Below are 27,711 nucleotides of genomic sequence, written 5' to 3' on the forward strand. Positions count from 1 at the left end.
AATCCCCAGCTGCTGCAGCAGCAGCCAGAAGCCCTGGGCTAAGGGCTGCTGCACACGGTGACCATAGAGCCCCGCACGGGCTGGAGAGACAGCGTCTCTCAACCCCCCAGCTGATGGCTGCCATGGAGGACCCCACAATTTCGACGTTGCGGGATGCGGATCGTCTACACGGTCCCTACTTCGACATTGAACGTCGAAGTAGGGCGCTATTCCGATCCCCTCATGAGGTTAGCGACTTCGACGTCTCGCCGCCTAACGTCGAAGTTAACTTCAAAATAGCGCCCGACGTGTGTAGCCGCGACGGGCGCTATTTCGAAGTTAGTGCTGCTACTTCGAAGTAGCGTGCACGTGTAGACACAGCCTCTGTGGGTTTGCGTGGGGGGCTCTGGCTGGCAGTGGGGCTGGCAGAGGTGCTGTGGTGGCTGGTTGGATTTGCCTTAGTGAGAGGGAAGCCCCAGCCTGGGCTGTGAGTAGCCCAGATTTTAAGCAACTTTACCCAAGATTGGTTTTTCTCAGCTGTGCCCAGAACCCGGGTGCCAGCGGTCTGTGCCAGGCGCTGGAGCCAGGCCTGGGAGCCAGCAGTCTGTGCCAGGAGCCGGAGCCTGTCCCGGGAGCCAGCGGTCTGTGCCAGGAGCCGGAGCCTGTCCCGGGAGCCAGCGGTCTGTGCCAGGAGCCGGAGCCTGTCCCTCATGGAACCTGGCCGGCCGCTTGCCCTCAGCAGCTTCCTGGGGCAGCGAGTTCTGTATGTGAGCAATGCGGCGTGTGGCTGAGGCTGCCTGTGTGTCAGCTCTGCTCTCTGCCTTTGCAGCTCGTGGGCTGCCCCCTCCACTGTGTGCCGTGGGGCAGGGGGAGCAGAAGCTGCCTCCTCTGGAGCCCTTGTTCCGCAGCCTTGTGGAACAGCCCTGCTCCACTCCCCAGCCGGCCCCAGGCCCCCTCTCTGGCTGGCTGTGCACGCCAGCAGCTTCCCAGTCCCGGGCCATGGCCCCCTTGCTGGGGAGTGGCCCCTGCTCCTGGTGACTGAACCATTCACCCCCCCCTTGGGGGCTCTGCCCCTGAGCTCCCTGCACCCGCTGGAGGATGGGCCAATGCACAGCTGGGCCCAGCCCAGATGCGGGTGGGGAGCTCGCCTGGCTGGGCAGCCGACGCTTGGTGCCACATGCAGGGCCTTGCAGTACAGTGAGAGGAACTGGGGCCTCACTCCATGGGAAAGAGGACGGGCCAAGGCCAGGGCTGTAAATCTGTCCAGCACCTGGACATCGTCCCACTCCCTAAGGAGGCTGCCTTCTCCCACCCCAGCTGCCTCTGCCGGGGAGGGGAGGGACCCTCCCAACACAGCTGGGCCTGGGCAGTGCCATCCGCAGCCTTGCCCCTGTGTACCCCAGCTTGCAGCAGGAGGCACAGGGCCAGCTGGCTCCTGCAGGTGGGCTGGCTGGGGGTGCCCCAGGAGGCTGGGTGCCCGGGGCAGGGCGGGGCAAGGCATTCCCTCGGCCACATGCCCTGGTGCCCTGAGGAGGGCCCCCCAGAGTGGACGGGGGGCGCTCGGTGCTGCGGGGGCGGGACAGGGGGGTGGAGTGTAGCTGGAGCCCTTGGAGGAGCCAGGAGAAAATGCGAGTTCTGGCTGCACAGGGGCTGACCCGGGGCACGGCCCTGCCTGGGGTTAGCACAGCCGGGCTGGGTGTTTGACAGTATCCGGGGCTGGCTCTGCACCCCAGCCCGGCCTGTGGGGTGGGCACAGCAGAGCCTTGCTGTGTGCCCAGGGGCATCGCTGGGCTGCTCTCCCCAGGAGTAAACCGTCTCTGGCCGGCAACTGGCGCTGCCTTGTCCCCTCCTGGGGTTGGGGGGACCAGCTCCAAGCGCAGAACACAGGGCGGCTGGCCCCTCCCCCCAGGGCACGACGGCTTGGGCACGAGGGGCGGCACTCGTGCAGGGGCTGCTCCGTGCGAGCTGGTCCACACGAGGTGCTGGGAGGGGCCGAGGGCGCGGAGTTGCCGGGCGGGTGAGTGGGGCTGGGTTTGTTGCAGTTCGAAGGTGGTAACCCTCCCCCCAGCTGTGCCCACATGCTGCCCCAGAGGCCAGACTGTCCTGGGGGTGTTCCCTGGTGTCGCCCCAGGGCCCATCGCGCCCGCCATGTAGAGCCAGCCCTGGGCGCCAGCGCCTGCCGGCGCCCCCCTCCCCACTGCCCTGGTTACAGCTCTGGGCACTGGGAGGCTGTTCTCCTCTCTCCCCGACTCCCACGCCCCCTTCCTCCAGATTAATCCCAGGAGTTGCTCTTCTTGGGACCTCTTCTGATTGCTGCAGTGCCGTCCTGCAACGGGGGCTCTGTGCCAGGCGAGGCCTCGTCAGGGCAGAGCAGCCGAGGAAGGGGCTTTGCCCACCAAAGCTCTCGCCCAACTCCATTTGTTGGCCTTGCGGGTACCGCAGGCCCGCCAGGTGTCTGCGCTTCCCTCGTTTGCCAGCAGCACACGGTGTGCTCAGCCTTACCGCCAGGCTGCCCCCGGCTCGGGGCACACGGCTGCTGGTCACACGGCTCTCGTCTCAGTGCCTGCAGCCAGGCGGACCCGTGTTACTTCCCCGACCTGCCTGAGCCGAGAGCTAATGGCCCAGATAGCTCCTCCAGCCGGGGCAACTGCCCACCCTGGCTAGGCCACCCCTGGCCTGAGCGCTGCAGCTGGGGGGAGCTAGCCAGGCTGGGCTCAGTCAGCAGTGCCAGCCCCAGCCCCAGCCCCCACTGCTCCTTCCCTCTTGGCTATTACCCCACTTCTCACTCGCACGTGTGGGGCACGCTGCTGCCCTCCCCCCCTTCCCCTGCCCCAGGGCGCTAGACCCTCCCTGCGTCCCCGGACCACCTGGCACGCTGGCCGCTCCTGCCCATGGCAGCTGGGGGCGCTTTGTGCCTCTCTACGCCGCCCCTGCCTGGAGCAGTCAGGGACATACTTCACCTTCCTGGCTCCCCCGTAGCCTCTGCTCCAGCCTCGGTCACACTGGGCCAGGGGTCGGTCCGCTGCCTGCTCGCCATCCCAGCGAGCTCCAACGCCCTCCAGCTGTGCCCTCACCCCTGCCCCGGGCTGGCTGCCGAGCCTGGGGCCAAGCTGGGGAGTTCAGACAGCCACCCTCAGACCCATGAGGGGCTGGCCTGTGGCGGGGGTCCCACCCAGCCCAGGCCAAAGGCTGGGGAGCAACCCTGCCCCCCGAAGTAGGGCGCTAACACAGGCCATGCTCCCTGCTCAGCCAGCCCTCCAACCCTGGGCTTGCCTGGCTCCAGCACACAGGCTAATGAGCCCCCGCACTACCAGCCTTGAGCATGCAGCCCCGGCCTGAGGAAAACGAGAGGAGACCAAATGAAATTAATGGGCAGCAGGTTTAAAACTAATAAAAAGAAGTTCTTTGTCACACAGTGCAGGCAGCCTGGGGAACTCCTCGCCAGAGGCGGCTGGGAAGGCCAGGACTATAGGAGAATTCAAAGAAGACCCAGGGAAATTCATGGAGGTTCGGTCCATAAAAGGCTGTTAGCCGGGGTGGGAAGGGTGTCCCTGGCCTCTGACCGTCAGATGGATGGCAGGAGACAAGTCACTTGAGCATTATCTTCGGTCCACCCCCTCCGGGACACCTGGCACTGGCCACTGTCGGCAGACCCAGTAACGGCCACTCTTACGTTCCAGGAGCCAGCCAGGGTCCTGCACCTCACAGCTGGGCCCAACCCTGTCAGCCCCATGGCAGGGACCTCCGGGCAGTGCCCACACTCTCCTACCTGGCTCACTGCTGGCAGAGACCGGGGAGCCTGATCCCTGTGTGCTCCCAGACCCGCCCCGCCAGGCCCCAGGGCCAGGGCTCTGCAAACAGGGCCAGGAAAACAGCACAGAACATTTTACTGAAACAACAGCCCCGGGCGCTGCGGGGTAGGGACAGTCAACGAACACCTACAACAACTCACTGAACGGCCCACGGAGGAGGGCGGGGGAAGGGGGCTCCTCCCACACCCCACTGGCCCGTCCCAGGCGCCCCTGCCTGGGACACTCGGTAGAAGCCAGCACCCCCGAGGCTGCACCCGTTAGCACTGACGGCGCAGTCTCTGCCCTGGGGGTGCGGTGGGGGACACACAAGGGGTACAGGCTGTGGCAAGGGGGGCCCAGGACAGTGCAGGGACTGGCCTTGCCACTCCAAGCCCAGCTAAGTGGTCACTGCTGGGCAGTCTGCCACGGAAAAGCCCCAGAAATGCAGCTGGTCCATCCTCTTCCCTGCAGCTGAGGAAACCGCCCCAGGCCTGAGGCTGAGCTGGCCTGGCCCAAACGGGGCACAGAGCCCAGCACCCACAGGCGGAGCAGGGCAGGGCAGGGTGGGGCTGGGCTGTGCACTCAGCCTCTGCCAGCGCCCAGACCCCAGGGTCCCAGCAGACCTGGGCCCAGGGCCTGGCCTCACAGCATGTGGCCCCAGGTGGGTGTGGCTGGGGCCCTGGCAGGAGCTGGGCCCAGGGTAGCTCTGCAGGAGGCTGAGAGATGGGCCCATAGCTCCCAGTAGGTAGACGGGCCCTGCAGAGCTGCCCCGGGGAGGGGCTGGAGTGGGCATGGCGGACGCACACACAGAAACGAGGGCCCGATCCTGGGCGCATGGCCCCACGTGGCAGGAGGCCTGCTGGCCCCTTTGCAACATTGCCCAGCTCAGGGCTCGGAGACCTGGGGGCTCCCCCTCCCCACCCAGGCTTGGCACATCACAGCAGTTAGGCCCTGCGCCAGCGAGGGCACCGGCGGGCACCTGGCCCTGCCCCACAGCAGCCAGGTGCCAGCTGGGAGGGTGGGCGCTGGGCCGCCAGCTGCTGCCTGGGCTGCGTGTGCCATTTGGTGCTTTGCGGCTGTGCCGCGCGTGCAGTCTGCCAGAGGGGGCCGGGAACATGCCCCCAGGAGGTGTGCTGCCCAGCCCGGCCTGGCCCTCTCGGCGCCCCATGGCAGTGGCCAGGCCAGGCTCAGAGCGACGTCTCTTGCAGGACATAGGTGTGAGCGCTGGCTGCCCTCACAAAGCCCTCGTCCTCCGCCTCCTCTGCGCAGGCCAGGCCCCCGGCAGGGCCGTTCAGCATCCCATTGCTGGGCTTCTCCTGGGCGGCGGGTGCCGGCTCTGCGCAGCTGCCGTCCTGGCAGGGAGAGAGGAGCACGTCAGGGCAGGGACAGAGGCGCTGCCAGAGGACGGGCAGGGGGCCGGCAGACTCAGGAGCCAGCTGGTCTGGGCAGGGAGAGCCCCTGGGGCGGAGGGGAGAGCCCCAGCCAGCGGGGACAAAGAGACGGGAGGGGCCTCGGAAGAGGGAAGAGACAGGGGCTGGCCCGGCCTGGAAGAAGGCGGCCTGGCCCGTGCAGCACTCCAGGCGCTCGGGACAGGTCAGCCTGCTCAGTGCTCTTCCCAGCAAGCCGCCTCCAGCCTCACGCCAGGGCCAGGTCGGCCCGGCGGCATTGGGGGACACGGAGTGACGGCAGCTCAGGCACCGGTCCCAGGGGCGCCCAGGGAAGAGGGACGGGCCAGTCCCCAGAGGAGAGAAGCAGCTGTGGCGAGGAGGGCCCGGCCGGCGCTCCGTCCCAGCACCGAGGGGGCCCAGCCACTCACCAGCGTGGGGCTGCCCACCCCACGGCACAGCCGCTCCCAGCACTGGGGGGGCAGGCAGCACAGGAGCCGGGGCAGCACGGGGTAGATGGTGCGAGGGTTCACGGCCGCTCCCTTGGTGGGGCCTGCAGGGCAGAGACAGAACCGGGTTACACGGCACCTCATCCAACGCCCACTTCAGCTGCCAGCCCCCGTTGCCCTCCCCGGGGCAGCCCAGCCCCCTGCCTCAGGCTGGCCTGACCGAGGGCATAGACAGCCTGGCCAGGCTGGGCCTGCTGGGGGGTGGCAGATGGGGCCAGAGCCTGGCATGTGTGGGTGTGGGTGTGGGTGTGCGTGTGTGCGTGCATGGGTGGGTGTGCGTGCCTGGGTGTATGCGCGTGCATGGGTGTGTGGGGGCACATGGGTGTGCGCACGCGCGTGGGTGTGCGTGTGCACGTGCATGGGTGGGTGTGCGTGCCTGGGTGTATGCGCGTGCATGGGTGTGTGGGGGCACATGGGTGTGCGCACGCGCGTGGGTGTGCGTGTGCACGTGCATGGGTGGGTGGGCGTGCCTGGGTGTATGCGCGTGCCTGGGTGTGTGGGGGCACGTGGGTGTGCAAGCGTGGGTGGGTGGGTGCGCGCGTGGGTGTGTGGGGGGGGTTTGTCAGGGCCAAGACCAGAGAAAGGAAACCTGGCTCCCCCAGCAGCCGGGCTCCAGTGGCTCCGGCACAGCCAGCTGGATGGGTCTGAGCCTTGTTCCTGGGCCATGCCAAGGCCTCACCTGGAGGCACAGGGCCCAGCCGTGCTGTGGGGAAAGGCCCCCGGGGGTCGGGGGCAGGGGCAGGGCCCAGCCGTGCTGTGGGGAAAGGCCCCCGGGGGGGGGGCAGGGGCAGGGCCCAGCCGTGCTGTGGGGAAAGGCCCCTGGGGGTTGGGGGCAGGGGCAGGGCCCAGCCGTGCTGTGGGGAAAGGCCCCCGGGGGTTGGGGGCAGGGGCAGGGCCCAGCCGTGCTGTGGGGAAAGGCCCCCGGGGTCGGGGAAAGGGCCCACAGCGCTGGGGAGATGCTCCAGGCATGGGGCTCAGCTGCACTGGCCGGGCAGAGCTCTGGGCTGCGGCCGGGGGCTCAGGGGCCGAGAAGGGTGCAGGGCCCCCCCAGGGCCTGCCTAGAACTGGGTCCACGTCCGCCCCCGCGCCTCACCGGTGAGGAGGCTGACCAGCAGGCCCACCAGGATGACGGTGGTGGAGTTGTGGGCGCTGTACCACAGGTATGAGAGGCTGTAGAATTTCTGGAGCCCTCTGGGGAAAGGAGGACTGGCAGGTTAGGGGTCGGGCAGCTGGGCTGCGGGCTCCCAGCTCTGCCCCTCGGCCAGCCCAGGGTGCCACAGCCCTGGCCGGGTGCAGCCGCATTCAGAGCCCCCACAGCTGGCTAGGGCGGGGGGCTCCCTTGGCCCCGCTGAGGGACACCCCTGCAACCTGCATCTTCTGTGCACCGCTACGGCAGCGATGTGCGACACGCCGGCCCACCGAGCCCCAGGGGGCTCAAACCCGCTGGGGGAGAGAACAAGGGAGGGGGAGGCTCAGGCCTGGGGCCAAGGGGCAAAGCTGTCAGAGGTCTGGCTGGGGCTGGGGCGCAGGGCTGGGACATGGTTGGGGCGCAGGGTCTCAGCTGGGGCGCGGGCTGGGACATGGTTGGGGCGCAGGGTCTCAGCTGGGGTGCAGGCCGGGACATGGGTTGGGGCGCAGGGACTCAGCTGGGGCGCGGGCTGGGACATGGTTGGGGCGCAGGGTCTCAGCTGGGGCGCGGGCTGGGACATGGTTGGGGCGCAGGGTCTCAGCTGGGGCGCAGGCCGGGACAGGGGCTGGGGTGCAGGGACTCAGCTGGGGCGCGGGCCGGGACAGGGGCTGGGGCGCAGGGACTCAGCTGGGGCGCGGGCCGGGACATGGGTTGGGGCGCAGGGACTCAGCTGGGGCGCGGGCCGGGACAGGGGCTGGGGTGCAGGGACTCAGCTGGGGCGCGGGCCGGGACAGGGGTTGGGGCGCAGGGACTCAGCTGGGGCGCGGGCCGGGACAGGGGCTGGGGTGCAGGGACTCAGCTGGGGCGCGGGCCGGGACAGGGGCTGGGGCGCAGGGACTCAGCTGGGGCGCGGGCCGGGACAGGGGCTGGGGTGCAGGGACTCAGCTGGGGCGCGGGCCGGGACAGGGGCTGGGGCGCAGGGACTCAGCTGGGGCGCGGGCCGGGACAGGGGCTGGGGTGCAGGGACTCAGCTGGGGCGCGGGCCGGGACAGGGGCTGGGGCGCAGGGACTCAGCTGGGGCGCAGGCCGGGACAGAGGCTGGGGCGCAGGGACTCAGCTGGGGCGCGGGCCGGGACAGGGGCTGGGGCGCAGGGACTCAGCTGGGGCGCAGGCCGGGACAGGGGCTGGGGTGCAGGGACTCAGCTGGGGCGCAGGCCGGGACAGGGGCTGGGGTGCAGGGACTCAGCTGGGGCGCAGGCCGGGACAGGGGCTGGGGTGCAGGGACTCAGCTGGGGCGCGGGCCGGGACAGGGGCTGGGGTGCAGGGACTCAGCTGGGGCGCGGGCTGGGACAGGGGCTGGGGTGCAGGGACTCAGCTGGGGTGCAGGGACTCAGCTGGGGCGCGGGCCGGGACAGGGGCTGGGGTGCAGGGATGCACGGGGGGAATTTCTGCTGTCTACCCTTGGGGCGCAGGCCTGGCCGTTCGTAAGGGAGGCGAGCGGGGAACACCTGTGCTGTGCTGTGCTGAGCTGAGCTGAGCTGGGACCCAGGCCAGGGGGTGTGGAGCCCGGCTGGCTCTCGCCTTGGGGCCCGGGGAACAGGGGCCCGGGCTGGCCTGTGCTCTGTCACACCAGGGCAGCCCTGGAGCACTTGACACAAGGGTTTACTGGGGGACGAGCTGGCCTGGGACAGAGCCACTTCTTCAGACCCAGCGTGTGCCCCCAAAGCGCAGCCCCCGTGCTGCTGGGCTGCTTGTCTGGCTGAGGCCGGGGGACGTGGGGAGCGCTGGCTGGAGGCTGGGGAGGAACAAAGCAGGCGGGGGCCCCAGGCCTGGGGTTCCCTCGGGGGATCTCCCCTGGCCACGGGCAGGCAGAGCACGGCTGGTGTCTGTGCTGACCAGTCTGTACCACGCTGCGTCTGGCGTCTCATCAGCCTGTCCTCCAGCTGCTGAGTGGGAGTCGCTGCTGGCTGCCGACGGGGGGCAGAGCCTGGGGACCCCGAACCCCCCTACAGAGGGGCCCAGCTGGGGCAGGGCCATAGGCCTGAGGTGGGGGGCCCAGCCAGGGCTGGGGGTTGCTCTGGGGGAGCAGGGGGCCCAGGGCTCCAGTGTAGGGAGCCAACTTCTCCAGTAGCATGGGGCTGTGAAGGTCCCTGCCCTGCCCATTGCCCCACGGCCCTGCAGAGCCTGTCACAGCCAAGAGCTCAGGTCCAGCGTCTGCCCCCCTGCTCATCTCCCCTCACCCCCATGGCCACCTTCCCCCCACAGCCAGCCCCCCGCTCATTCCCCCCATGGCCACATTCCCCGCCCAGCCAGCCCCTGCTCCCCCCACATGGCCACCTTCCCCACCGCCACTCACCGCTTGGGGGCCGGGGCTGAGCTCAGCAGAGTGGCCGTGGCAGTCGTGCTCAGGCTGCCGTTGGGGGGGAAGCTGGTGCTGTTGGCCAGGTGTGGGGCTGAGGCAGTCCCCTGCAGGCTGCACACCAGGTTCCCAATGCCGATCCAGAAGGCCATGGCCAGCCCGGCCAGGAGCCCAGAGATGGCACCCTGCAGTGAGAACGGCAGTCGGGGAGGGCTGGGGAGAGCCCGGGGCCGCCCCGCCCGGCCAGCGGAGGGGCCCAGCCTCAGTTTCCCCGGAGCGGTGTCAACTCACAGCAGCTGCCCCTGGGCACCCCCCATGCAGGGGCTGGGCCCACACAGCCAGGGCCACTCACCGTCGGGTTGGCGCATGGGAAGAACATGCCCAGGCAGAAGAGTCCCAGCAGCGGGCCGCCCACCATACCGAAGATGCTGAGGGCAGCCTGTGAGGAGTGAAGGGGCCTGGTCAGTGCAGCCCATGAGCATCACCCCGGCACAGCCCTGGCCAGAGGGCAGCCAGGCCCCCGCCCCAGGCTGGGCAGCGCACCAGGGCCCAGGCCTTCCCGGAGCCCGTCCGGGCTGCGAGGCGCAGGCCGCAAGTGAGCCCTTACTGGGCTTGGAGGTGAACCTGCAAACACTATTGCAGCCGCTGTCCCGGGTTTGCACCAGAGCTCGTGCCAGGTGGGCCCAGGGAGGGGTCTGCCGAGAGCTGAGGATTGGCGGGACCTGCTCACGGGCGGCTCTCACTTTGTACTGGCAGTTAGAAGACGGGCTCCGTGCTCAGATCAAAATGTTTGTCTCTGGCAGACCTCAGCAGGAGGCGCAGGAACCCACGGGGAGGGCCCTCACCGGGGGAAGCCACTTGACAAGGAGCCCATCAGGTGCCCAGGCACAGCTGAGGACTTTGGCTGTGGATGTGTAACCCAGCAGAGAGGCCCCAGCTGAAACCTGCCATCCAGCAGACAGACCACGGCTGGCTGCCTAATAAGGACTCAGACAGGGGACCTGCCCAGGCAACAGGCTTCATCTCCGCTGGGCTTCCCCACAGGGAGAACCAGGGAATTCCCTCCACTTGGGCCAGGGGATAAAGGGCCCTGGGGCTCCTCCGTCTTTGTCTGCAGCCCGGCTCCTCCCTTCAGGAGCATCTCTGCTCCCAGCTGAGCCCGGCAGGATCGCTGACCTGCCCTCACACAGGACGTACTCCAGAGACTTAAGGCAGCTGCCTGCCCCCCTCTGCTGCCGCCTGCGCCGAGACCGCCGGGACCGGTGTGCGGCATTGGATCACTCTGACCGTTTTACTCTCCACCTGCTCTTCCCCTCTCATTAATAAACCCTTAGATCGGAGACCCTAACGGACAGGCCCCAGTGCTGTTGGGCGTAGCTCTGACCTGAGAATATGATATAATGATATAAAATGTACGGAGATGCACGTCTCAGAGCTGGAAGGGACCACAGGAGCTCATCAAGTCCAGTCCCCTGCCCTCTTGGCAGGGCCAAGCACCATCCCCGCTTTTTTCCCCCTAATCTATTTGCCCCAGATCCCTAAATGCCCCTCAAGGATCGAGCTCCCAGCCCTGCTGTGACGGAGTGGGGGATACCTGTGTGTGTGTGAGCGGCTCACAGAGGGTGTGGGGCTCCTGGCTGAGGGTAACCCAGACGACCAGGTAACACCTTTGTACTGGAGACAAAGGAGGAGGTGGAGCCTGAGGGGTCTGAATTGGAACTGGGAGTTGGAAGCAGTGAGTCTGGGCTGGGAGAGAGAGAGACGAAGGAAGGGGCCAGGCCCCGGCTCTGGGGGCCCCTTGGGGCCTCCTCTCCCCAGCATGGATGGGACTGGCTGTCTCTGCTGGCTGCACTGACTCCTCTGTACGATGCTGTGTCCTGTCGGCTAATAAACCCGCTGTTCTCCTGCCGAGTGAGAGTCACTTCTGCCAGTGGACGGGGTGCAGAGCTTGGGAGACCCCGAAGCCCATCACACTGGTGTCAGCAGTGGGATGTACTGCACCCCGAGGATGGAGCACCCAGCAGTAAGTGACAGGGGCCCAGGAGGAAGAAGGGGGGCCAATGAGACCCAGGTGTGCTGATGGGCAGTGAGGTGCACTTCCCCAAGGCAGAGGGGCCTGCGGCTGAACCCGAGCAACTGCAGTCGTGGTCCTCGAGAGGGGGTGTCACACCCGAGGAGGGGTTACTCCTGGGAGTCAGTTGGAGTCAGTCCCAGAAGGTGGAGGGGCCGAGGGCCCAAACCCAGGAACAAGTGACCCACAAGGAGGCTGACGCTGAATGAGTTCGTCCCAAGACAGGGTGTTCATGGTCCTTGAGAGTGGGTATCACAGCGAAGAAGGGGTTCCTCTGGGAGTCTGTTGGAGTTGGTCCCAGCGGGTGGAGGGGCCTATGGCCTAACCCCGGGGAGCCTGTGACCCGCAAGGAGCCTGGCACACTGAAGGGATTCTTCCAGGAATCGTGGGGTGCAGAGGGCATCAGCCTGAGAGCCTGCAACCACGCTGAGCAACTCCGCTGTGAAGTGGCAGCACCTGGAAACCGAATCGAGATTAAAGGAGCTGGACAAGGCAGCGTGGATGTGCAGTGGCAGAGCTGAGGGTTAAGGAAACTCCTGCAGAGGTGAGCCCAGATCGGGGCAGGGAACCCTGGACTGCCTGGAGCTCTGAGCCGAGTGGCCTGCCACAGCTCAAGGAGGGAAGGAGCGATTCCAACCCGTCGACTAGTGGCCAAGACAGACCTGTGAAGAGTTTTCCAGGCCTGGACCGAGAAAGGTGCCTGTGTGTCTGTACAGGAAAGCAGCTTGTCCCCTGGGAATGGCAAGTTGTCTGTGAGAGAAGCTGCTTCACCTTCTGGGCGTGTGTCTCAGACCAGCCAGGGGGGCTGGGACAAAGGAGAGAGTCTCCCACTGTCTGTCTGTGCTGAACAGCATCAGCAGCCTGGGGAGAGAGCAGAGCCTGCATTTGGAAAAGGTGCCAACGAGGAAACTAGTCCATTGTCTGAGGAGGATTCCCCAGCCTGGGATGGCTGGAGAGGGAACCACCAGGAAAGAGCATTCCAGGTGTGACTCTGAATCCAGCCATGGGGGCTGGAGCAGAGGGAATGGCTCTGGGATGGGCACTGGTATCCCTGAGGACACTGGTCCTTGGTGCAAGAAAGGTGCTTCTGCTCCCAGGGGAGTGAATCCTTTGTCTGAGCCTGTGGGGGCTCGAGATGGGGCCAAGATCCCAGGGCTGGATCTGAGGGCAGCTGAAGCCCAGATGGGAAGTGGGCCTGCCTCTGTGTCTCTCAGGGAGGATGATGCTTTAACTCAGTCTGATCCAGTTAGTATCATCAGGGAATCCCAGAGACCAGACGATTCTGGTGCTTGTTCTTTGCCTGATGCTGAGGTGTTACTGGGAGGGGTGGGAGGACTCTGTCTGACCAGAGTCATCCTCTAGCCAGGACGCAGGAAGAGCAGACTGGCAATGCAGTTACACTGCCTGATGAAGATAAAGGAGCTGGTAGCAGAGGGGAGGAAAAGGACCCTAACCTTCTCCCCGGTGGTACCGGCTGTCTGCCTGGAGGGGGGTTATGTGGGAATCCGCCTGATGGGCCAGAAGTGATCCTGAGTGTGGGGGAAACCCAGGAGCTGGTTGTGGCTCAAGGGAGCAGTGCCCCTGTGGAGCCAGACGGGTGAGTTGTTGTTTGGGGGAGCTCTTGAGGAAGAAAATTTCCCCGAAACTTTTCCTGACCCGTATGTGGAGACTGGAGAAAATGGGAGTGAGGTGAAGGAGAGTGAACAGGAAAGGTGCTTGTCTGTAAGCACCAGAGCAACCTTTGCCTGGGGAGAAGTTTGTTTCAGTTCCTGATGGCCAGGACTTGCCTGAGTGTGAAACCACCGGCTGTTCTCTGCCAGGGTCCAAAGCAGGCAGGGCGAAGGTTTCTCAGGAACTGGGAGTTGGTCCAAGTAAAGTGAAAACTATCAGGGAATGTGAGCAGCCCTGCGAGAACCAAGTGAAACAGCTGCACAGTCAGTCTCTGTAGGATGCAGGAGAGGTTCAGCAATTCCCCATCTCCAGATGCTGGGAACAATTATATTCTCATACTGGACTCCACTTCTGATTCCATGGGGAGGCAGAAGTTGAAGGTGGAAGGACAAAGGAGCTGTGGGCCTGGAGGGCCAGTAAGGGATAAACAGGGATTCCTTCATGTGGATTCTGCGTCTGGGACTCTCAAAACAACTTTTAGAAACCAGTTTGGTTTGCACATTTCCAGACTGGCTGGGAGGGGGCCGTCTCCCTGAGATCATCAATGGCCCAGCTCTCATTAGAAGGGAGGGCACAGCCAGAGAGATCAGTAACAGAGAGGAAGCCGTGCTCGTCTATACACTATCAAAACAAAAAGCAGTCAAATAGCACTTTAAAGACTAGCAAAATAGTTTATTAGGTGAGCTTTCGTGGAACAGACCCCCTTCTTCAGACCATAGCGGCCGTATCTACATGTGCCCCAAACTTTGAAATGGCCACGCAAATGGCCATTTCGAAGTTTACTAATGAAGCACTGAAATGCATATTCAGCGCTTCATTAGCATGCGGGCGGCCGCGGCACTTCGAAATTGACGCGCCTTGCCGCCGCGCGGCTCGTCCAGACGGGGCTCCTTTTCGAAAGGAGCCTGCCTACTTCGAAGTCCCCTTATTCCCATCAGCTCATGGGAATAAGGGGACTCCGAAGTAGACGGGGTCCTTTCGAAAAGGAGCCCCGTCCGGACGAGCCGCGCGGCGGCAAGGCGCGTCAATTTCGAAGTGCCGCGGCCGCCCGCATGCTAATGAAGCGCTGAATATGCATTTCAGCGCTTCATTAGTAAACTTCGAAATGGCCATTTGCGTGGCCATTTCGAAGTTTGGGGCACGTGTAGACGTAGCCAGCCAGACCAGAACAGACTCAATATTAGAATATTGAGTCTGTTCTGGTCCGGCTATGGTCTGAATAAGTGGGTCTGTTCCACGAAAGCTCACCAGAGAGATCAGATTTCCACCCCAGGGGGCAAGGGAGAAGATTAGAACTTGATGGTGCAAAGAAAGGCCTCAGCCATTTAGCCCCAAAATACCAGATTCTCAAGGAGGTTGCACAAAGGTTGGGGTCTACCAAAGAGCAACTTAAATGTACAGTTGCAATGGGTTTGTTCTGTTACTCACGCTGACTGCTGTAACCAGTGGGTTCTGCTACCAAAAGCTGTGGGATTGTACCATGTACTAAATGTTTGGAAAGAGCCACATGTGACATGATGACATTTATGTATAAGCATGAATTGTATGTTGAGTTTGTAATTCTGAAATGTCACCGCTGTTCCCTGTAACTAGTCTTGCAACCTCACACGAGGAACATTCCAAACCTATTGTGTGGCATGGAAGGGGAAACTGAGGCACACAGCCATTTTGGTGGTGTGGCTAAATGCCGAGGGTGGAAACCATTTGTACCTTCCTTTACTGGACTATAACTGAATTCCAAACATTGGCTGGAGCAGCCGTATGGCCTGGTGGGCAGACGGGGCAGGGCCCAGACCAGAGAAGAACGGTTTGACCTGTTGGTGCTGCAGCATCTGTATGGGCTCTGCCTGCCCGACTTGAGAACATGGCTGATGGACCAGAGACAGAAGCAGGGAGACCAACTAGCCCAAGGGAGCTAAAGGGACTTCCCCGGCTGCATCACAGGAAAGGGACCAATACCAAACTCCTGACTTGGAACCTCCCCCAGCAGGATTATGACATGGAGATGGTGCACATCAAGGGGAGCACTGAGGGTGCAGCCGATGCCCAATCACGAGGGGAGGGCCCCAAACTTCCCCAGGTCACTGGCTGAGTGACCCCCCTCAGTTCGGTATGGAATGGGGGAGAGATGTGATGGAGTGGGGGATGGGGGTGTGCGTGTGAGTGGCTCACAGAGGGTGGGGGTCTCCTGGATGAGGGCAACCCAGATGACCAGGTGACACCTCTGGGCTGCAGACAAGGGGGGAGGTGGAGCCGGAGGGGTTTGAATTGGAACTGGGAGTTGGAAGCAGTGAGTCTGGGCTGGGAGAGAGAGAGAGAGACAAAGGAGGGGGCCAGGCCCCAGCTCTGGGGGCCCCTCGTGGCCTCCTCTCCCCAGCATGGATGGGACTGGCTGTCTCTGCCTGCTGTACTGACTCCTCTGTATGACGCTGCGTCCTGTCAGCTAATAAACCCGCTGTTCTCCTGCCGAGTGAGAGTCACTCCTGCCTGCAGACAGGGTGCAGAGCCTGCCCCGAACCCACCACACCTGCATACTCCAGAGACTTAAATAAATAGAGAGTCACAAAGTGAAGTTAGAACTGCCTGCCCCCACCTCTGCTGTGAGCCGCACAGGCGCTTGGGGAGCCAAGTACCATGTCTCGCTGCTTCAGCAGCTTCACCCTCCTACATTCGTTGTTCCTTTCCACTAATAAGCCCTTCGACCTGAGGGCCTGAAGGACGGCCCAGCACGGTAGTGTCTCAGGTACACACGGACCTGGGGAGGGGCTGGAAGAACCTGTGCGGACTTGGCGAGGTTGGTTCTCCTAACCTCCCGCCTGCATAAGGAGAAGAGAGGGAGCGGGAGCGGCACAGGGGTGCTGGCGCGCCGACAGAAGTGCTGCATGACGGGTTTGGTGCCTTATACTGGAGGACCCGCAGTCTGGGCTGGCAGTAGCCCTGTCTCCAAGGAATTTGCCCAGATTCGGTCCTCTCAGCTGTGCTTGTGTGAGGGGGTTCAGGGGTCCCCATGCACTGCACCCCGTCTGCTGGCAGAAGTGACACTCACTCAGCAGGTACAACAGGAGGTTTATTAGGCAACAGATGCCCAGTTTCTCACAGAAGCGACAGTACAGCGGTCAGAGACAGTCCTTCCAACCTGTCCTGGGGAGAGGAGCCCGAGGGGGGCCCCTCTGGGGTGTAGCTTTCCCCCTCCTCTCGCTGGCTGCCTTCCAGCTCCCTCTCCCCCCAGCCTCTCACTGCCGCCCCCCGCCCCCATTCAAAACCAGCTCGGCTCCTCCATCCTCTTTGTTCAGGGCTGAGGTGTTACCTGCCAGCCTAGGTTATAGCCCCAGGGTCATCCTTAGCCGTTGGGAGGGGCTCTGCTTGTTTTACACACACCCAGCCTGAGTCTCACACATGCACCCCGCCACACACACTCCATCACAGCTTGGAAAAACCTTCAGTATTACAGGTACATTAGCAGCAATGTTGTGAGCAAAACAGGAGAAGTCATTCTCCCGCTCTGCTCAGCACTGGTTGGGCCTCAGGTGGAGTATTGTGTCCAGTTCTGGGCGCCGCATTTCAAGAGAGATGTGGAGAAATTGGAGAAGGTCCCGAGAACAGGAAACAAGATCTAGAGAACATGAGCTACGTGGGACGACTGAAGAATGTGGTTTGTTTGGGTTGGAAAAGAGAAGACCGAGAAGGAGAAACAACAGTTTTCAAGTACCTAAAAGGGTGTTTTGTTAAGAGAAAACTTGTTCTTCTTGGCCTCTGAGGATGGGACAAGGAGCAATGGGCTTAAACTGCAGCAAGGGAGGTTTAGGTTGGACATTAGGAAAAATTTCCTAACTGCCAGGGTGGTCAGACACTGGAGTAAGCGACCTGGGCAGGTTGTGGAATCTCCATCGCGGGAGATATTTACGAGCAGGTTGAACAGACACCTAGTGGGGATGTTTAGACTCTGGACGGTGCTTGTTCCTGCCGTGACGGCAGGGCCCCGCCAGTTCTGCTATTCTCTCCTTCCCTGCTGCCATTCTGCACGCCGCACCGATGAATTCCAACAGGGCAGGCCCCCGCCAGTTCTGCTATTCTCTCCTTCCCTGCTGCCATTCTGCACGCCGCACCGATGAATTCCAACAGGGCAGGCCCCCGCCAGTTCTGCTATTCTCTCCCCCCTGCTGCCATTCTGCACGCCGCACCGATGAATTCCAACAGGGCAGGCCCCCGCCAGTTCTGCTATTCTCTCATTCCCTGCTGCCATTCTGCACGCCGCACCGATGAATTCCAACAGGGCAGGGACGGGTGACAGAGGAGTCGAGGAACAGGGAAGCTGCCTGGCCAGAGGAGACAGAGCTGGGCTGGGCTAGCCGGGCCGAGGGCAGACTGGCTGTGCCCTGGAGATCCCCCGAGTGCCAGGCGGGGAGGGGAGTTTGGCAGCCAAGTGCCAGCGCGGGCACAAGGGCCCCGGCTGGAAACCGGCCAGTGCCAAGTTTAGCCTAGAGAGGAGATGAAGGTTTGGAACTGCCTCCCACCGGGAGCAGAGGGGCCAGACCCCACCCGGCTCCAGCCCCCCGTGAGCAATTGGGGGTGGGGGGAGGATGGGGATGCCTGCCAGGGCAGGGAACCCGTCTGCGACTGCTGGCAACGGACACTGGCGGGGAGGGCTGAGTTACTGCCAGGAGTTCTGCCCCCGGGGCTGGCCCATGAGGTCAGCCACACGCCCAGGGGGGCTAGCTGACACCCGGATTTGGGGCCGGGGGCCTGTTCCCCTGGTCAGACTGGCAGAGAGCAGGGTGGGGGCCAGCTGCAGCTTGGAACCAGTGTCCGTGGTGGGGTCTCCGACTTGGTGTTTAAGCTGGGACTGGAGGGGCGTGAGGTGACTGGATTTTCACAAGAGGCATAAAGCCGTCTGTCACCGCTGCACACAGGGACACCAAACCTTGTGCTGCGGCCACGGGAGGTGTCTAAGGAAAGCGGGTGAGGCCTTGAATCTGGTTGTGTTACCTGCATGTGTGCGGAGTTCTAGACCTGGGCTCTGTGCCGGGATTGGAGATGGGTCAGAGCCCAGGGTGGCGCGGTCCCCGCCCCAGCCAGAAGGGCGGATCAAACACTCAGGTGCCCGTTCCACATGCAGCACAGCCCCGACTTGCACAGCCCCGACTTGCGCGTTACTTGCAATAACGTGAGTCAAAATCATGAGCAGCAGGGAGCTGGAACCGGGCAGCAGCCTGGTTCTCACCCGCTTGCAGGAGCGGAGAAACCAATCAGGCTGCTGCACAGGTCGGTTTCTTGGCTCCCAGTAGTGGCAGGGAGCCGGAAAGCTGGGAACCAGGCAGCAGCCTGGCTCCCGGATCCCCTCCGTTCTGGCTCCCCACTGCTTGCAGGAGCTGGGACGCCAACCGGCGCAGCGCTCCCACCGCTCCCGGGAGCCGGGACACCTGCTATCTGGTTGCCAGCTCCCACAAGGAGCCCAGGTGCACCCAGGACCGGGACCCCTCGCCCACCCAGTCGTGACTTACACAAAAAACTCAGCTCACGCCTGGTTGCCCAGGAATACACCCTGTGCATAAGTTGGGGATTTACTGTACCACGTAAACGGACTGGGGTGCGCTGGCGAAACCAGCGACCAATGGCATTTGACCACAGCAGCTCACCTGGGTCCGGTGACCCTGACCCTCAAGGGCCCGTGGGAAGGAGAAAGGACATTTCCCCCCACTTGGAAACCTATAAGATGATGCTGGCAGTGGGCGACTTGGTTCCAGTGTCCCGTCTCCGGGATCTAAGCCCGTGCGACTGGGATCCCACCCCCAAGGGGCTGTGCTCTGAGACTTTCAAAACCTCCGCACAGCACATCGCTGGCTGCACCGACAGCCGTAACTGGTGTACGTAAAGTATCACCGAAACCACCTGCTCTCTCGTTCTTCGGTACTAACCCTGGAGCTGTTCAGATCTCCCAGTCGGGAGATAGACACCCTACCCCTACCACCCCCAGGCTGGAGAGCCGGAGTCCTACCTGCAGCACGGGGCCCAGCATGGAGGAGAAGTAGGCCATCCCCAGGCAGAGCAGCCCGTAACCGAGAGCTGGGGAAGGGAGGGGGGTTAAAGTTGCAGCATCTCATCAGTAAAACAACCAGCTGCACCAGGGCAGGGTCCAGCCAGGGCCTGTGGGTGGAGCGAGGGGCCCCGTCGGACGGGGGGCAGGGCTGGGGGGTCAGGTCGGGTCGGGAGCGAGGGGCCGGGGTAGACCCGGTGCACAGCCCCAGAGAAGGGGAGGTGCTGGCACCGTGGGGCTCGAGGAACGCCTGCCCCGCAGGAGCGGCACTCACCCAGCAGCTTGGAGAGCAGGGCAGCGCGGGACTCCCGGATGCCGGGGAAGTAGGGGTGGATCAGGTCCTCCATGGTGACGGTGGCCAGGGAATTGAAGGCGGAGGATATGGTGCTGCAAGGCGGAGAGGAGCTGGGGCACGCGGGCGACGGCTGGCGCAGCCGGAGGCTGCGACTGGTCACCCAGGCGGAGGGAGGGAGCTCGGCGCAGGCCTCACCTGAGGGAGCCGCTGAAGAGGCAGGCCACAAAGAGCCCGGGCAGGCCGGGCAGGTCCTTCAGCACGTCCATGACGAAGTAGAGAACCAGCTGCAAAGGCGGGAGCTGGTCAGAGCGCGGCTGCGGCCGCGGGAGCCAAGGGGAGGGGCACCGGGCCCAGGCCGGGCGCGGCTCTCACCTGGTCGGAGGAGGCCTGGCTCTGGGCCAGGGACAGCGGGTGCTCCTGGTAGTAGGCGAACATGACGAGGCCGGTGAGGCAGCTGAGGCAGAGAACCACCTGCTGGCAGGGGAACACGGCGTAGCAGGAGCTGCGAGGGAGGAGGGCATTAGGGGTGCGGCAGGAACCCCGGGCCGGGGGGGGGGGGGCAGCTCTGCCACGCCCCCGACTGCAGGGCCTGGGGGGACGGCGCTGCCGGGGGAGCAGAGCCACTGGGGACGGCAAAGCACCGGCGAACCCCAGCCACGCAGGGCGGTACTCACAGCACGGCCTCCCGCTCGGTGCGGGAGCTGAGGTAGCGCTGCACCTGGGCCTGGTTCACGCCGTACAGCGACAGCATCATGAACACGCCCCCGACGGCCAGCGTCCAGAAGGTGTGTCGCTCAAAGGGGTCGGGGTTCAGGCTGCGGCAACACACACAGGCAGGGCCCTCGAGTGCCAGTGCTGGGGCTGGGGAGAGGGGCCCTGCCCCAGAGCTGTCCTGGCGCGCGGGACCGAGCGCCCTGTCGCACGAGGGGCGGGGGCACCAGGGCTGTCCTGGCGTGCAGAACCGAGGGCACCAGGGCTGTCCTGGCGCGCAGGACCGAGGGCCCTGTCGCACGAGGGGCGGGGGCACCAGGGCTGTCCTGGCGCGCGGGACCGAGGGCCCTGTCGCACGAGGGGCGGGGGCACCAGGGCTGTCCTGGCGCGCGGGACAGAGGGCCCTGTCGCACGAGGGGCGGGGGCACCAGGGCTGTCCTGGCGCGTGGGACCGAGGGCCCTGTCGCACGAGGGGCGGGGGCACCCGGGCTGTCCTGGCGCGCAGAACCGAGGGCACCAGGGCTGTCCTGGCGCGCAGAACCGAGGGCACCAGGGCTGTCCTGGCGCGCGGGACCGAGGGCACCAGGGCTGTCCTGGCGCGCGGGACCGAGGGCCCTGTCGCACGAGGGGCGGGGGCACCCGGGCTGTCCTGGCGCGCGGGACCGAGGGCCCTGTCGCACGAGGGGCGGGGGCACCAGGGCTGTCCTGGCGTGCGGGACCGAGGGCCCTGTCGCACGAGGGGCGGGGGCACCAGGGCTGTCCTGGCGCGCAGAACCGAGGGCACCAGGGCTGTCCTGGCGCGCAGAACCGAGGGCCCTGTCGCACAAGGGGCGGGGGCACCAGGGCTGTCCTGGCGCGCGGGACCGAGGGCCCTGTCGCACGAGGGGCGGGGGCACCGGGGCTGTCCTGGCGCGTGGGACCGAGGGCCCTGTCGCACGAGGGGCGGGGGCACCCGGGCTGTCCTGGCGTGCAGAACTGAGGGCACCAGGGCTGTCCTGGCGCGCAGAACCGAGGGCCCTGTCGCACAAGGGGCGGGGGCACCAGGGCTGTCCTGGCGCGCAGAACCGAGGGCCCTGTCGCACGAGGGGCGGGGGCACCCGGGCTGTCCTGGCGCGCAGAACCGAGGGCACCAGGGCTGTCCTGGCGCGCAGAACCGAGGGCACCAGGGCTGTCCTGGCGCGCGGGACCGAGGGCCCTGTCGCACGAGGGGCGGGGGCACCCGGGCTGTCCTGGCGTGCAGAACCGAGGGCACCAGGGCTGTCCTGGCGCGCAGAACCGAGGGCCCTGTCGCACGAGGGGCGGGGGCACCCGGGCTGTCCTGGCGCGCGGGACCGAGCGCCCTGTCGCACGAGGGGCGGGGGCACCCGGGCTGTCCTGGCGCGCGGGACCGAGGGCCCTGTCATGTCAGGGCAAGGGCCACAGCTGAGGCCAGGGCCCGGCTGTGCTGACCGGGGCAGCACGCGCACCTGCTGCCAGGCTGGGCTCTCCTCAGAGCGGGCGGGACCGAATCTCCCCTCCCCGCCCCCGGCTAGCAGCTCCCCCACCTTCCGGGGGCTGGGCCAGGCAGCCCGGATGTCCCCGGTTCCACTCACTCGATCCCCGAGATCTTGCCGTGCTCGGCAGCCAGTTGCCAGACCCGGCCCAGGCCGCCCACCTTCACGGTGCCCACCACGATGACGGCCACCTGCCCCGCAAACATCACCAGCGTCTGGAATACGTCGGTCCATATGACGGCCTTCAGCCCGCCCTGCGGAGGGAAGGGCCCCAGCACAGCCCTGAGCCAGGACACCGGCCAGCCCCACGCCCCCCAGGCTGGGGAGACCCTCGACAGAGGGGGCAGGGCAGGAGCAGCCCCAGAGCGGATCCCCGGAGACACTCCCCAGCAGGGCCACTGCTTCAGTGGGGGGAGAGCGGGGTGGTAGGAGGAAGGGCCGGGACTGCGCCCCACAGGGAGGGGGTCTGGTGGGGTTCTGGGGGAGCAGGGCCCCAAAAGGGGGGTGCTGATGTCCCTTGCCCAGGCACACAGGGAGTGGCTGAGCTGGGACCTCCACTGCCCTGGGGAAGGGAGACAGGCGCCTGCTTGGGTCTCACCTCCCCTCTGGGGCCCCCAGCGCTTACCAGGGTGGTGTACAGGGTGCAGACCAGGCCCATGGTCAGCACTGCTCCCCAGAGGTCAAACTGAGTCACTGCGGGCAAAACAGCACCATCAGGGGAGCAGGGGGCCAGCCGCCCCCTGCCCCCGGCTCACGACACCCACCCCACCCCGCCCCGGCCGGGCACCCGGCTCACCGGGACACAGCACCCCCCAGCCCCGGACGGGCACCCGGCTCACGACACACCCCACCCCCCCCCGGCCCAGGCACCCGGCTCACCGGGACACAGCACCCCCCAGCCCCGGACGGGCACCCGGCTCACGACACCCACCCCCCCCCCCCCCCCGGCCCAGGCACCCGGCTCACCGGGACACAGCACCCCCCAGCCCCGGACGGGCACCCGGCTCACGACACCCACCCCACCCCCCCCCGGCCCAGGCACCCGGCTCACGACACCCACCCCACCCCCCCCCGGCCGGGCACCCGGCTCACCGGGACACAGCACCCCCCAGCCCCGGCCGGGCACCCGGCTCACGACACACCCCACCCCACCGCCCAGGCCGGGCACCCGGCTCACGACACCCACCCCACCCCCCCCCCGGCCGGGCACCCGGCTCACGACACACCCCACCCCCCCGCCCAGGCCGGGCACCCGGCTCACGACACCCACCCCACCCCCCCCCCGGCCGGGCACCCGGCTCACGACACCCACCCCACCCCCCCCCCGGCCGGGCACCCGGCTCACGACACACCCCACCCCCCCGCCCAGGCCGGGCACCCGGCTCACGACACCCCCCCCACCCCCCCGCCCAGGCCGGGCACCCGGCTCACGACACCCACCCCACCCCCCTGCCCAGGCCGAGCACCCAGCTCACAGGGACACGGCACCCCCCCGCCCAGGCCGGGCACCTGGCTCACAGCGGGTATGGAGGGGCAGGACACAGCCCTGCCCCTTGCCCCTCGGCCAGCCGGGGCTGAGCTGAGGTCCGGGCAGGAGAACGCCCCCAGGTCAGGCAGGGGAGTTACTGCCCCCCAGGGATGTGCTGGTGGAAGGGAAGACAGGCCAGCGCAGGAGGTTCGGTCCCTGCCGGGACCCCTGAGCCAGAGGAACAGTCGGCAGCTGCCCCCAGGGCGCCTGGCGGGTACCCTCTGCTCCCTTCTCCCACACGCCGAGCCGAGCCGAGCCGAGCGGGCCCCGCAGTACCTGCGTTGAGAGCCAGCGCGGGCGCGTACAGGACCACCCCCATGTACACCACCTGCCGGGGGAAAGCAGCAGCCGTTACGGCGCCGGAGCCGGAGCCGAGCCAGGGCCCAGGCAGGACCACCTGGTGCCCCCCACAGGCTGGCGGCAGGCTCTGACCCGGCCCAGTCCGTGCGCAACGTGCCCCATGGCCCCCGGGGGCCTGGCTGAGCCCCTCAGCCCCAGTCCCCCGCCCCCGACCGGCACGGATCAAGGCGGCACTGCCGGAGTCTGCTGGGAGGGGGTCGGGCCCACCCCGGGGGCACCAGCCGCGCTCCTGGGCCTGGAGCTCCCGCCCCGCGGGGCTGGCGCCAGCAGCAGCACCGGGGCCCGCTGGGAACTCACCATCTGGAAGATGAAGGTGGCGGTGCCGCACACACGCACGGCCTTATTGAATCGCAGCTCCAGGTACTGGAAGGGGAGGGGGAGGGGTGCCGGGTGAGTGGGGGGGGCAAAGGCCCCCTCCAGGCCCCCTGGCACCCACTCGTCCTGTGCCATACACGGCATTGGCTGGCCTAGCCCCCCACCCTGTCTCAGCACCCTGCATGGGGCGCCCCTCCCCTGGCCCAGCCCATCACCTCCTGACTGGCCCACGACCATGCCCTGCCCGCCTGCCCCCCATGGTCCACTGCCCTGCCCCCCCATGTATCACCCCACAGGCACCGCCCAGCCAGCCCTGCCCTGCCCCCCCACGTATCACCCCACAGGCACCCCCAGCCAGCCCTGCCCTGCCCCCCATGTAGCACCCCACGGGCACCCCCAGCCAGCCCTGCCCTGCCCCCCCGTGTATCACCCCACAGGCACCGCCCAGCCAGCCCTGCCCTGCCCCCCCGTGTATCACCCCACGGGCACCCCCCAGCCAGCCCTGCCCTGCCCCCCATGTAGCACCCCACGGGCACCCCCCAGCCAGCCCTGCCCTGCCCCCCCGTGTATCACCCCACAGGCACCGCCCAGCCAGCCCTGCCCTGCCCCCCCGTGTATCACCCCACAGGCACCGCCCAGCCAGCCCTGCCCTGCCCCCCCGTGTATCACCCCACAGGCACTGCCCAGCCAGCCCTGCCCTGCCCCCCCCGTGTATCACCCCACAGGCACTGCCCAGCCAGCCCTGCCCTGCCCCCCATGTATCACCCCACGTGCACCCCCCAGCCAGCCCTGCCCTGCCCCCCATGTATCACCCCACGGGCACCCCCCAGCCAGCCCTGCTCCCCGCGGGCGGCCCCGGCTCACCTCGTAGGCGCTGGTGAGGTGGAGGCGGTAGAAGACGGGGATGAAGACGTGGGCAGGGATGAGCAGCCCCAGGAAGTAGCTGCAGCCCAGGAACCAGTACTCGGTGCCGAAGCGGTAGACCTCGGCCGGTGCGCCCAGGATGGCCACGGCCGACTGGAAGGTGGCCAGCAGGGACAGGGCCACGGGCAGGAAGCTCATGCTGCGGTTGGCGAGCAGGAACTCCTGCACGGTGCGCTGCCGGCCGCCGCTCAGGGCGTAGAACAGCCCCACGGCCGAGGACAGCACCAGCAGCAGCACGAAGACGGTGTAATCCGCCGCCGTGAACGCCATGGCAACCGGCGCCCGCCGCGCTACAGCCTCCGGCGCCCGCCGCCCTGGCCCAGGCCCAGGCCCGGCATGCCGGCTCCGCCCGCCCCGGGGCTCACCGCGCGCCCGCTCCCCCGGCCGGGGCCTTGGGGCCAGCCGCCATCCTGCAGCACCCAGCTGGAAGGAGAAAGGTTGGCAGCCAGGAGGGCAACTCCCGCGGACCCCGCCCAGGCCATGCCAGGCTGCCGGTACCGCTGCTGCCCTTGGCCTGGGGCTCCCCGCCCGCTTCCCTGGCACGCGGCCAAGGAGCAGACCGCGAGCAAGGACCTTTGCTCTGGATGCGGCTAATCTCAGCCCGTCTCAAGGACCTGCCAGGGCGGGGAGGGCACCCTGCCCGCAGTGAGACGGGACAGATGCCACGTGACCCCCTCAGCCCCGAGCAGGAGCAGAAACCTCCCCTGACTTCACCCCCGCCCTCCCCGCCTCAGGCCAGCGCTGCAGGGCCCCCAGCTCACCGAGCCTCCGCAGGGCCTGGCAGCCGCCGGCCCAAACCTCGCCTGCCCCGCAGGCAAACAGAAACGCTGCCCAAATCCGCAGGCTGCAAGGCTGCAACAACAACCCAGCCAGCCAGGCAGACTGCTAATCCCAGCGCTCCACCCCGAGCCCTGGTGCCCAGCCAGCCCCCACTGCCCTCCCAGCGCTGGGGAGAAAACCCAGGAGTCCTGGCCCCCCACTCCCCTGCTCTAACCACCAGCCCCCACTGCCCTCCCAGCACCAGGGAGAGAACCCAGGAGTCCTGGCCCCCCCCCTCCTCTGCTCTAACCACCAGCCCCCACTGCCCTCCCAGCACCAGGGAGAGAACCCAGGAGTCCTGGCCCCCACCCCCTGCTCTAACCACCAGCCCCCACTGCCGTCCCAGAGCCAGGGAGAGAACCCAGGAGTCCTGGCCCCCACCCCCTGCTCTAACCACCAGCCCCCACTGCCCTCCCAGAGCCAGGGAGAGAACCCAGGAGTCCTGGCTCCCAGCCCCCTGGCTCTGCAAACCCCCTGCCTCTGAGCAGAACTCGCATGGCAAGAGGCCACATCCCCCAGGCCCTGCTCTGAGCCCCCACCTGGTCTCTCTTGTGCCCCACGAGAGCTGCTGCAGCCCCGACCCGTCGCCTCCGCCAGACTGCAGAGGTGTTGCCTCTGTTCGCTGGGCCCCGGGGCGGAGTCACTGGCTGTCCTGGAGCTGCGGAGATTCTGGCACCCTCAGCAGAGCCCCCCTCCCAGCCCAGCACCACGTGGCCGGCCCCTGCCAAGGCTGGGCTGAAGGGGAGCATTTCCCAGGGTCACAGACAGACTCCAAGCAGCAGCTGCTCAGGGTGCCTGAGGGAGGGGGCATCCGCCTAATCCTGGCCTCCCCAGCCCCACTCCACCACAAGGCTTCTCCCTGCTCGAGCGCCCGCTGTGATACTGTCATGACACCTTTGTGTGCCTCAGTTTCCCCAGAGGGAGAAGAAGGGTGGTCCAGAGCCCTCTGGGAGCACTTCCTGACTGGCTGGGGCAGGGGGTGGGAGAGGGCGCAGCCCTAGAACCAGGCAAACTCCCAGGAGACAGTGAAAGCACAGGAGAAGCAGGAGGGCTGGGGGCAGAGGCTGACCTGGAGAGAAGAGCGAGATACCCGAGCTAGCACAAAGGGGCCCCTCCAAAGGGCCGTGCCAAAGCTGGGGGGCACTGAACTGTCTGTGACAAACCCCACCCATCCCCAGAGCCAGGGCCAGCACCAACGACTACAGCGCTGTGGGGGGCGCCAGGCTGCGAGGCAGGTGAGCCGCACAGGCGAGGGGCCAGTTCCCAGCCTGCCCGGGGGTGGGGGAACAGACGTTGGTCCCAGGACAGCAGCACGCAGGGCCCCACGTGGCCATGGCACGGAGTGTGGGCCGAGCAGGGACAGACTTGTCCTGGCTGAGCGCCGGTGCCCAGCGGCTCTGCCAGATGAGGGATTTTCTGGGACATATTTGCTGGGATTAAACTCAGCCTGTGACCGCCGTGCGTGTAGCTGCTTGTCTGGGCTCCCCGGAGGTGGGCTGAGCCGGGACCGGCCAGGCAGAGCCACCACCGACCCCTGGGGCTCCCCAGCTCACCGAGCCAGGCCCGTGGGTGGGGTGCCAGCACTCGGGGCTGCCACGCTGCTGGCAGTGGCCATAACCATCTCTGCACCCCACTGCAGGCTGCCCCTGGCATTAGCTACAGGCCTGGGGGGCACCGGGGAGCTAGTTCCATGCTCTGACCTCTGGGCAAGGGGCAGCTCTTGCCTGGTCCCCCGCCCCCCGTGGCTGGCCGCCCAGCGCTCACGGGCAAGGGCAGTCAAGGGTCAGGCCCAGCGTGCGCGCTGCCCGCCTGGCGCTCACCCGCTCACCTCTCCGTGGCCCCGGCCCCGGCCCCCGTCGAGCGCCGCACCCAGCCCCAGCCCCAGCCCCAGCCCCACGTGCCCGCAGGCGACTCCAGCCGGTCACTCACCGGAGGCCCCGCGCACTCGGCTCGCTCCCCCCACGTGTCGGGCCGGACAGCGCAGCGCAAGGTGGGGACTTCCCCCTCCGCCGGCGCAGTGTGATGACGTACAGCACTGGCAGTGACTCCTGTTCCCGCCTCCCGAGCCGCCATCTGCACTGCTGGCAGCGTCGTCCGCCCGGCCCCGCCCCTGGCCCCGCCCCCTCCCCCGCCCAGCCAAACCAGGCGGGCCCAGCTGATTCCCTGCACCCTCTACCCCACAGCCCAGCCGGGCCCGGCCGATTCCCTGCACCCCACAGCCCAGCCCCACCATCCCACAGCCCAGCCGGGCGCAGCTGATTCCCTGCACCCCACAGCCCAGCCCCACCATCCCACAGCCCAGCCGGGCCCAGCTGATTCCCTGCACCCCCTACCCCAC

The 27,711-nt window shown here is 66.6% G+C and overlaps 1 protein-coding gene across 6 annotated transcripts; it reads right to left on the reverse strand.

The window, feature by feature from the left end:
• Window positions 1-3,849: 3,849 nt before the first annotated feature.
• Window positions 3,850-27,391, reverse strand: SLC5A6 (solute carrier family 5 member 6). Of its 6 annotated transcripts, XM_074991568.1 has the most exons (16): window positions 25,913-27,182; window positions 24,495-24,977; window positions 23,613-23,678; window positions 23,232-23,283; window positions 22,053-22,120; window positions 21,527-21,681; window positions 19,898-20,038; window positions 19,596-19,725; window positions 19,419-19,507; window positions 19,203-19,315; window positions 18,890-18,957; window positions 9,505-9,591; window positions 9,150-9,337; window positions 6,758-6,855; window positions 5,587-5,708; window positions 4,812-5,122 (listed from the first exon to the last, which is right to left on the reverse strand). In XM_074991568.1, the coding sequence occupies exons 1-16, from the start codon at window positions 26,120-26,122 to the stop codon at window positions 4,958-4,960; spliced, it is 2,235 nt and encodes a 744-aa protein (XP_074847669.1). In that variant the 5' UTR covers window positions 26,123-27,182; the 3' UTR covers window positions 4,812-4,957. The 6 variants fall into 6 exon arrangements, with proteins under 6 accessions (XP_074847671.1, XP_074847668.1, XP_074847666.1 ...); XM_074991570.1 differs by lacking the exons at window positions 6,758-6,855; window positions 25,913-27,182 and adding an exon at window positions 27,303-27,391 and having other exon boundaries at window positions 3,850-5,122; XM_074991567.1 differs by lacking the exon at window positions 6,758-6,855 and having other exon boundaries at window positions 3,850-5,122; window positions 21,527-21,618.
• Window positions 27,392-27,711: the final 320 nt, after the last annotated feature.

The sequence above is a fragment of the Carettochelys insculpta genome, chromosome 3 (genome assembly GCF_033958435.1).
Source record: "Carettochelys insculpta isolate YL-2023 chromosome 3, ASM3395843v1, whole genome shotgun sequence".
Lineage (NCBI taxonomy): Eukaryota > Metazoa > Chordata > Testudines > Carettochelyidae > Carettochelys > Carettochelys insculpta.

Excerpts from the sequence above, each read along its gene's own strand:
- SLC5A6 (XM_074991565.1), bottom strand. The coding sequence starts at position 26,122 with ATGCTCCCCTTCAGCCCAGCCTTGGCAGGGGCCGGCCACGTGGTGCTG. Across the intron at positions 23,284-23,612 it reads CCACCTTCATCTTCCAGATG|GTGGTGTACATGGGGGTGGT; the intron begins GTGAGTTCCCAG and ends TTCCCCCGGCAG. Across the intron at positions 9,338-9,504 it reads TCCCATGCGCCAACCCGACG|GGTGCCATCTCTGGGCTCCT; the intron begins GTGAGTGGCCCT and ends TTCTCACTGCAG.